The sequence below is a fragment of the Echinops telfairi genome, unplaced genomic scaffold, assembly GCF_000313985.2.
Source record: "Echinops telfairi isolate 266 unplaced genomic scaffold, ASM31398v2 ScPeMD7_7410;HRSCAF=8448, whole genome shotgun sequence".
Classification (NCBI taxonomy): domain Eukaryota; kingdom Metazoa; phylum Chordata; class Mammalia; order Afrosoricida; family Tenrecidae; genus Echinops; species Echinops telfairi.
In genome coordinates this window covers 25,979,170-25,989,386 of record NW_022111310.1, presented here as the reverse complement: position 1 = coordinate 25,989,386, position 10,217 = coordinate 25,979,170, and the positions used below count along the sequence as shown (strand labels likewise).

The window sequence follows — 10,217 nt, the reverse complement described above, 5'->3', positions numbered from 1 at the left end:
GCTGATGTGCTTCTTCCATAAAGCACTGATTTTTAAGGCTTTCTTTTTTTACTGCTTACTGTGACTTGAGTGAAGGTTTGCAGAGCAAACTGGTTTCCATTCAGCAATCCAAACACATTTTGCTTCATGTCATTGAATTCACAGTACAGCAGCACCATTCCCATTTCCTTCTTGTGTGTTCTTCCCTGCCCGTGCCTGCCTTCTGAGAGTCACACGTATGTTACATGTACCTAGTAAATCTCAGTAACAAGGATTTAATCGTTCATTGACAAATATATGGATGAGGTCTTTTTTTAATCATTTTATTTGGGGCTCATACAACTCTTATCACAATCCATCCATCCAATCCTTTGTGTCACGCACATTTGTACGTTTGTTGGCATCATCACTCTCAAAACATTATCTTTCTACTTGAGCCCTTGGTATCAGCTGCTCCTTTTCCCCGCTCCCTCCCCCGATGAGATCTTTAACGATCAGAAGTTTTATCTAACATATTTTGTTATGAATTCTTTATTGCCCACAGCACCACATTTGCTACATCATTTAAAATTCATTTCAGAAAGAAATAAAATAAAATTCGTGTGGAATATTTTCTTATGACTATAAATCGGAGCCGTGGTATTGCCATGTGAACGGAAAGGTTGGTGGTTCACACCCACCAGCCGCTCTGAGGGGAAAAGGTGTGGCAGTCTGCTTCTGTAACAATCAGTCTTGGACACGCTGGGAGGCCGTTTCACTCTGGCCTGTAGGGTTGTGATGGGTTGGGCTTGGTTGCTTATTTTTTATCTAAATACTTCACAATTTCTCCTGTATAAGAAATGTCATTTTACTAAAGCTGCTTCCCTTAGTGAGCTGAATGAGGTATTCGTTCATGTACTTGTGGATGGCTATGATTTATTGCTGGAATGGGGCAGACCTCAGCACCCAATTCGTTCCTACTTTAGATACAAGGACAAAGAAACCCTGTCTCCATATAAAAATAGGTGGAAATGGAAGGTTTGGTTAAAGCAATACCTTGCAATTCTTAACACTCTGAGTCAGTGCTCAGAAAAAAAAATCATCCTGTAATCTTTCGTTCCTTGTGGTCCTCATTCTTTTCTCTGCAAATCGAAGAACTGGAAATCCGCCAGACTTCCAAAAGGAGTTGGATGCATGCGTGCAAACTCCAGTTTGAAGATTGCTTGCCGCACGTCCACCTGCTGCCTTCTCCAGTTGACTTCTCTCTCGCACTGTCCTCTCACAGGTGATTGCTGCCGAGGGAGAAATGAATGCGTCCAGAGCTCTGAAAGAAGCCTCTATTGTCATCACGGAGTCTCCTGCAGCCCTTCAGCTCCGGTACCTCCAGACACTGACCACCATCGCTGCTGAGAAAAACTCCACCATCGTCTTCCCTCTGCCCATAGATATGTTGCAAGGCATCATGGGGGCAAAACACTGAGCCACATAGGCTAAGGCACCAATGTGCTCTCTCCCCTGCAAAGGATGAAGTAGGGGACCAAATTAGCCTTTAACGCAGAAGGAGAGCAGGGCTGAGAAACTTAAATGTTCTCCCTCCCTTCCCTTTTCCATACGCTGAGTTTGTTGTTCTTAGAATGTATAGTGATCCTAAAAACAGGTGAACGAATGTTTAGCTTGTAAATACGGCGAGAGAAACAGATTGCTGATATATTGAGATATATATGATATATATATAAAACATCTCTTACTCTTTAAAATATTTTCAAATTCTTATTTTTAGCTCACTAGCTGCTAGATCAAATCCTCTTCCTTTGCCTTTCATAAGTCATTGTGCACCTTGACCAGCAGCCAGGCCATAGGCCCGAAACACTTGCTCTCATCGCCACCTGACACCCCCAGCTGGAGCAGGGCTCTGCAGACTACCGCCGCCTTCTGCACCAACCAGCTGCTCATAGCCCTCTGTGCCTTACCGCCAGGCAGCCTTACTTGAAGGAATTGTCCTTCCTGTCTGTTTACTTTTTGAATCCAGCTCATGCTACAAAATAATCTTCACTCTTACACACACACACACACACAACCCTGGTGGCCTAGCAGGTTATGAGTTAAGCTGCTAATTGCAAGGTCAGCAGTTCGAATCCACCAGCTGCTGCCCAGGAGAAAGGTGAGGCTTTCTGTTCTCAAAAAAATTTACAGCCTCAGAACCCACAAGAGTAGTTCGACTCGGCCCTGAGGGCTCTCGATGGATTGCAATCAGCTCCACACCAGTGGGTTTGGTTGGAACCTTTCGAAGCCCTTCATGTCTGCTAATAGAAAGGACTTTTTTAAAAGTTTTTTGGGTTTTTTTTTTTCTTTTTTTTAAACTTTTTTTCACCTTCTTAATGAGTAAATGATTCCTCTATGGTGTCTGCCTTTCAGGCCAGCTGCACACTTGTTCCCAATGTACTGGTTTCTGACTTTTGCCTAGTCTCACAATCACGTTTTAAATAGTTCGGGTTTTCCAAAAATTAAACATTTCTCAAATTTCTATAAGTGATTGTTTGTATACCCATTGGAATAACAAGAATGAATTTGCTTTTTGATATCCTCAGAAAAACATTATATTTTACTTACTGTCTGCATGCTATCAACTATTATACCTTGCTTACTAATTCATTCATTAAGTATCAGAAGTAATTCCCCATATATTGAACCCATAACATCTAATGAGCTTGGGTTGATGCTGTCAAGTTTAGGATCTCTACCTAGCAGGAGCCCTGGTGGCTTCGTGGGTTGTGTGATGGGTTGCTAACCATAAGGGCCGCCTTCGAAACCACCAGCCACGCTACAGGAGAAAAACGAGGCTCTTCAGTCTTGCAAAGAGTTGCAGTCTCCTAAACCCACGGGGCAGCCCTACTCTGGCCTGTCGGGCTGCCATGTGTCAGAATCCATCTGATGGCAGTGAATTTGGGCTTATCTAGACTGATAGATTTTCTCTTTCAAATACCAGTCTGTTGGCCTGGAGAGCCTTTGTCTCTCTCCTGAGAGAGGAAGAAGTGGTCAACTTCTGTGGATCTCAGTTTCTCAACCTGCAGTAAAGGGAAGGCCCTTCCATGTTGCACATGCCTGTCGGGAGGCTGACTGGTGGTGGCATTTGTAACATCTACCTAGAGAAGTCTAAGAATAGTACCTTTCTTACCCAGAGCCACCCTCCCCATCTGTCCTTAGCTGGGTCACTCTGTCGACTCCAGCCCAGGAGTGTCTCCTTCCCCACACCCCACAGAGGCTTAGTTTGGGTAAGCTTAGCTGCTCTCTTCCTGTATCCAGATTCCTACCCGAGGCGATTGGAAGTAAGGGAACACTTTGAGAGCTCAAGTTGCCGTTGCATTTTAAACGTTAAGTGCTGGTTTTCTCTGTTTGGTGAGGTGCCTCACCATACTGGGGATCAGTAAACAATCCCATCCGCTCCTAGAAAGTCTCTTCTCAGACAAGAGTTCCTCGAGTCTCGGTATTTCCAGATACCATGCCACCTTCGTCTTCTTGCCTTGGGAACCCAGAACCCCCAAATTGGAATGAAATGTCTTGGGAGGAAGGAAGCACAGAATGAGAGTGTTAGTGCTGCAGTTTTTTTTCCAAGTGGCCTCCCTTTCCAACGGCAGGTGTGAAATAATAAAGTATGTACTTTCACGAACTGTCTTTGGGTGCGAATCTGTGCCTGCCTACATGGAGTGTGTGTGGACTTCGTCTTTCCCAAGTGGCACATCCTTTCCCCTGGTCCTTTGTGTCTTCTCTGGGTCTGGAGGAAGGGACGAGGCTACAGTCCCCCATCTGACATCTCCCACGTCCAAGCTGCCTCTGGTGCACCTGCCCGTGCACTTTCCCAGGGGAGCTCAAGATCCTTATGCCCTGGAAGCTTCTCCCGGCTTCCCTTCTTCTGGAGAGCAGAGTCACGCACACCTCCCTGTCCCACAGGGATGCTATGAATTAGAATCATCTCAATGGCACCCCACAACAGCCCTCTACTTTTCAGTCGTGAAAACAGTGCTATAAAGCAAAAACAGGTGTTACCTGTAACATTCAGCCTCTGACAGCCATCCTGAATGAAGGCTTACCATTTGTGGAGCACCTAGCCTTGTGCTCAAGCCCTTGCACAGTCAGTCAGTCACTTGATCTTTAAAACAGCTTGGCAAAGACAGATGGTTTGATCTTCCTCATACAGACGCAGATACCAAGGCTCAAAGGTTAAAGCTTGTTCCAAGTCACATGGATGGTAAAAAGCAGATCTGGGCTTCAAGCCCAGATTTGTCTGAGGCTAAAGACTTCTAAGGTGTCTGAAAGTGTCTTTGCGTGTGCACTGGCTGCCACCACTGCCTCTGTACACACCCCACCACCACTCCTTTGATATGTCGATCACAGCTTTTTCAAAACTATCCGTGTTCATTGGACTAGTGGAACTTTGTACCCATGCACAAGCAGGCCCTAACGTTCCCTGTGAGCCATGTGAGCTAGGCCAAAGTTCAGCGCAAGCGAAGGGAGTAGATGGGTGTGTGTAGCCACAACACGATTCTGAAGGGTTGTCCGGAGCCCTTTAAAGTAGGCCTATCAGCTCGAGAAGAAAAACAGCAGGGAGGCACATATTCCTCAGTATAATCAACTGACTCAGGAAACAAAAAACATGTCAGAGGGGAGAAGGGCAAGTGGAAACGGGAAACCCAGGAAGTGAGATGAGCACTCACTTCATTGTGGGGACTGCAGCCAATGTCCTGAAACAACGTATGTCTACGCTGTTCACTAGAACACGAATCTGCCCCGTAATCACAATACAAACTACAATAAGAAGTTCAAATCCATCGCCCTCAAGTTTGTTCTCCATTGTGCTCCGGACAATGCCAGGTCCTGCTAGCCTCGGGTCACTGCTGGGAGATCGGGAACCCAACACCCTTCTCACTCACCAATGCTTTTCAAACCTTTTTTTAGTAGCTGACTCCTTTTCTTTCCCCCCAAAGAAACTCCTCACCGGTCTTCGACCAGCAGAAATTCCCCAAGTGAAATTTATAAGTTAGTAAATATAAAGGTAGTTGATGGGAACAAGAAGGCTGTTTTGAAAAAATGAAAATATATATTTTTAATTGGAGTTTCTAAAATATGAGACAGGAGGCTCTGCATTCATGTGGTGTCTCCATTTTGTTTCTAAGTGTCCGTCTGTGATTTTCGTCAGCACTTTCATCAATGGAACTTCAATCAAGTATTTATGAAATTACCAAAGCACCTCAGAATTCTACAGACCGTAGTGTGAAGTGTGTTTCCCACTTCCCCATTGAACTTGTACCGTGACCTTAGAGAAGTCACATCGGAGGACTTCCTGGCCCTCCTTTGCCCTGACCTGCAAAGATGAGGGCAGATGGCACTGTTGGGTCTCAGAGCTTTTGAGAAGATGTTGGGAGCTAAGGAACTTTCTTGGTCGTGGAAAATTAAAGATAGCGGCTTGCACATACAAATCTGCCTACAGCAGAAGGGATGCTGACCCCACCGTACCTATCCAAAAAACGAAGCTCCAAAGCTCTGGCTGCCATCAGCATAGCCCCATGTGGCTTGTCAACAGGAATGTCTTGCAGGGAGGGAGCATGTATCTGGCCTTGAGTGAGCTATTTATCTCATTTTGCCCCTCCCAAATGAGGTCATCCAGCTGGGACCTGTTTGACAGTCTAAACTCCACCCCATTCACTCTTAATAGTCCCAAGTTGACACCAGATCATGTAACTACCACAGGCTTTCTCTAGAGGATCCACGTTGCTAATCAAATGCCATCCTTTTCAATCTACCCTACAGTCAGAAGAGGGATGAGAAAGAAGCTTGAGACCACTGACAAGGCTCTGAAAACTGAGTAAGCACAGGAGGTGGGGTGGAAATTGACACCTCGCTGGTTCGTAAGGATATCACCTATCCTTCTCGGGGGCCAAATTGTGAAATTAGCTCTAGGACTGACTTTGGGGTAGAAGTTGACCGTTGGAAAACCGGCAACTCCGTAATGTTACAACACCACACCCTCCCTCTGCTTTTGACATTGACCGCCCAGCTGGTACACAGGACCTTCCCCTGGGACAGCGACAGGGAGCAAAAAACCAAAGTCCCCTTCAGCTCTCCGGACGTCCACTTATTGAGCAGTGGATGGATTACAAATCCAGCAGGTGGCATTTCAGAGAAATGAAGTATGGATACGTCTTAATTATCTAGGTCTTTTCGTAGCGCGCTAAGTGATCGTTTTTAATCATGACTCTTTCGACACTAGGAGTGTTGAAATAGCCTCACCCCTTTCCTCTGCGAGACCAGGTGCTTTTGTTTTCTATTTGCAGCTCCGATCGGGTTTCCATACACCGTCTGCTTCACCGCATTCACCGCCATCTCCTCGCCCTGACACCCCTGATGGCACTTCCTCCTCGTGTCTCCCGTCTCCATCCCTTCGTTCCCAACCCTTCTGAACTTTGTCCTTGCGCAAATGCTGCCCTTTTGAGCCCAAAGGGCTGATTCGTCTTAAGGAGCTTACACTTCCAGCCAAGTGCTCAAAATAAACCCTGCCCGCTGCCAACAGGTCGACTCTGACTCACACCGAGAGACCCTGGAAGATAGAGCGGGGCTGCTGCGCACGGTTTTCCCGGCGGGGCGTCTTTATGGGACCCCCTTCAGAGGATCCATCAACAGCCAAGTGCTTTAACACCTGCACCACCAAGGTTCTTCTGCCATGTGCTGGGCTCTTTAAATGGATTTAAAACGGTTTCTTTTTTAACCATTTCTGAGCACTTCTTATTGTCCAGCTATTTATTGTGTTAATAAGCATGTACCTGCATGATCTTCTGTAGCCTCATAAAAATTACAGGTGGACAGGCACTATGTATTCCCATTTGTAGCTCAGAAAACCAGAAAGGGTGCAATGAGATCACACTGCTAATACGTGGTGGAGCTGAATGTTCAACCGAGGTTCTATAGCAAACTTCCACTTTTTAAGTTAATGTTTAGAACAACTTTAGGTTTATAGGAAAACTGGGCCCCCAATTCAGAGTACCCACACATCTCCTCCCCCACCTGTGCTATCTCTCCAGTAGGATTTGCTCTGTGATGTGAGCCCTATAGGTTTTGATAAGTGTGTAATGTCATGTGTCCACTGTTACCATATCACATAGAATAGTTGTTTTGCTGTCCTAAAAATGCCCCATGCTCCATCTATGTATGCCCTGCCCACACCCACTCTGGACTCCTGGTAGATCGTTTTACTGTCTCTTTCATTTAATTTTTCCCCATTTCCAGAATGCCATACAGTGGGCCTAATGCAGCGTGTTACTTTCTCAGACTCTTTCACTAAGCCGTGAGCATTTAAACTTGTTAATGACAGAGGAGCTAAAGTGAGTGGAGGAAAAGAGGTGCACAGGAGGTTTCAAAGAGTGGCTTTAAAGACAAAGGAAAATATTATAGTAAAATGTGTCCGCCCCCGGAGTTTGAAAAACCAGAGGGAAAGCACGCGCTCTGCATTTCTCAAGCCGAAAGGGCGGAAGGAAAAGGCCAAGCCTTGAGGGGCTTACATTGAAGGATTCTATGGGCAAAACCAGGGGTCCTCAAGCTTTTTAAACAGGGGGTCAGTTCACTGTCCCTCAAGGACCGGACTATAGTTTTTAAAAACAACTATGAACAAATTCCTATGCACACTGCACATATCTCATTTTGAAGTAAAAAAACAAACGGGGCGAAAACACCCAGCGGGCAGATAAATGTCCTCGGCAGGCCACATGTGGGACACCTGGGCAAAATGTTGAATGGTGCAGGAAGTGCCAAAATGTGATGGAAGGAGTACACAGCATCCTTTTGCCAAAAAGGAAATAGTCAGCCTCCAACCATTTCAAGAGGTAGCGTAGGATGACGCCCCGATGGCACTGAAGGCTACTGATGCACCATGAACTGCCAGAGGCACAGGCGGCTCTACCTTGCAACAGGTGTAGTCAGACTTCTCCTTGAACGTGAGCATGACAAGACTTCAGCTCATGTCCTGTGGACGTGGGATCAGAAGAGACCAGCGTCTGGCCAAGGACACGATGCTGAGTAGAGCATGCGTGAAAAGGGGGACTGCCTTCAGCAAGGTGAGTGGACAGTGACTGCAGCAACAGGCTCAGAGGGCACCCTGGGGCGGCTGCAGGGCCGGCCAGCGTTTCACTGTTGTCCACGGTGTGGCTTGCAGCTAGAGCTACCTCAATGACACTGAACAACAAGAACAATGTCTCTGGTAGATTGGTAGCTCACTTCTTCTCACTGAGGAAGAACACACTGTGGGGATGTGCAGGAGAACCGTGTGTTTATTGGATTTATCGAAGGATGTCTCGGCTTCCGATTGTTGGCCTTTATGGGGGGGAAAATGCCAAGCCCCACTTTTCTCCATTATATTTTGTTTTGTCCTGTTAGGTACAATAGTACCCTTTTGCAAGTGGAGAAAGTGGAGAAAGTGAGGCTTAGAGAAATCTTTCACAACGTGTTATATCCCTAGTGCCTTACACCCTGCTTGGCACAAAAGAAGTGCACAGCGAGCCTCCGGTGAACTGAGCAGAGCCGTCCAGATCGGACACAAGGTCCAAGTCTGGGCCCATCTCTGTGGCAGCTGACCTGCTATTTTATGACGCTTTCTCCATTCCAGGAGGTGATAAAGTCCAAGGTCTCTCCAGAATTGTTGGGAAAAGGAAATTGGTGCATCGAGTGGTCGTGTTCCTGGTTAACTAGTTTGCCTTTTAGAGAAAACTAGAACCCGAGCAGCTCGCTTCCTCGGTGCAGTTTTCTTTTCCAGGGCAGGGCAGGGCTCTCTGAGGTCATGCCCACAGCTGGTCCCAGGCAGGTCCACCTGCAATTCAGCCTCCCGCAGGCTTCCAGGACATCAACTGCCTTGGCCTTGAAGGTGCTCTGTGTGGTAAATGCTACTTTTGTTCCAGGACTGTACTTAGGTCAGGTTGATGGCTTTGGCAAGCAGTCCTTTGAGATCAGAAGATCAAATATTACTGGATCAAGCCAAACCCCTTAGCAGGGCGTGGAAAGCCTTGATGAACTAATCCCTGCCTGCTTCCCTGTTCCCAGACAGCACTCCTGCCCTGTGCTTCAGCCCCGCTGGGACCCTGTTGCTTCTTGAGCACACTTCTCCCTCATATATTCCTGCCTGCTGCGCTGCCTACAAGGACGCCCCCAGCCCCTACACACACTCTTCACCTGGAAAATTCCTTCTCCACTGCGTCTTGGATGAGTCAGCATCTCTGGAGGCAGGCCCCCTAGGGAAACCATACTTTTAAAGAGCTCCCTGGGTGCTTCAGGAGATCAGTAGCTGTGGAAACAACCGTGTCAACACACACACACCTTCCGACCACAGAAACCCTCGTGGCTAGTTTTTGTTCTCCGGGTTATTTACACGGGGACCTTTCCCTCCCTGCCTTGAGTGAGGCGAAGGGGCGGGTGGCGTGGAACAAAGTAGAGACAGGATACCAGGTCAGATGGGACCAGAAGGATGGAGGGAAGCGAATGGGGTCTGATGCCTAGCAGGTTCCTTGAACTGTGAACTTTGAGAGAACACAAGGACAGCTCTTGTGATGACCGCTGCAGCAGTCAAGATGTAGCCAATAGCTTTGAGGAAGCAGAGAAGTGCTGGGAACCTGTAGGAAGGCGTGGGCAGGTGTCTGTGAGGATGGAGGCTCGGAGAACGAACCGTGTGGATTCTCTGTACAAAGCCTACCATGAACTAAGGGCTCCAGCTGGCCTGGAAGTCCATCCCACAGGTGTCCAAAGCCGCACCACCAAAGACTGAGTAGAGCGGGAGGATGCAGGCACACCTGCTCCTTGCTGGGCTGACTCCGCCTTTTACTCAAGAATCCTCCGAGCTGGGCTCAGACTCCCTGACAAGTTTCCTGAGCCTCCCTGAATGGCAGGCAGTCTAGCCCAGGGCTTCTCCCACGTTCTCGACGCGAACCCTTTTCACCCGAGAAGATTTCAGGTGACCCTGGGCCTATAAGCATACAAGTCACATGTGACTTTGAATGAGGTGAACGATGCCCTGGGTATTTCGAAGCACATCATCTAACTCTGATGATACCGTTTCGAACGGTTAAGCCTCAAGATGCAACCTGGGCAAGTGAAATCCCTCAGGTTCATTCTGTGTTTGATTTTTAGCGACGTTTTGATCACAGCATGCTCAGGAACGCTGTACTGTTGCCAAGTATCTCACAACTTCCCAGTCAATGACTCCACCTCAGGTGGGCTCCGGTTCC

The 10,217-nt window shown here is 47.4% G+C and overlaps 1 protein-coding gene across 1 annotated transcript in view; it reads left to right on the top strand.

Moving 5' to 3' along the window:
- The window catches only part of STOM (stomatin), a 37,066-nt gene extending 34,976 nt beyond the window's left edge, over window positions 1–2,090 (top strand). Inside the window, exon 7 of the mRNA XM_004718073.3 lies at window positions 1,244–2,090. Coding sequence (XP_004718130.3) covers window positions 1,244–1,438 — 195 coding nt within the window. The 3' untranslated portion in view covers window positions 1,439–2,090. The remainder of the gene's footprint in view (window positions 1–1,243) is intronic.
- The last annotated feature ends 8,127 nt before the right edge of the window (window positions 2,091–10,217 follow it).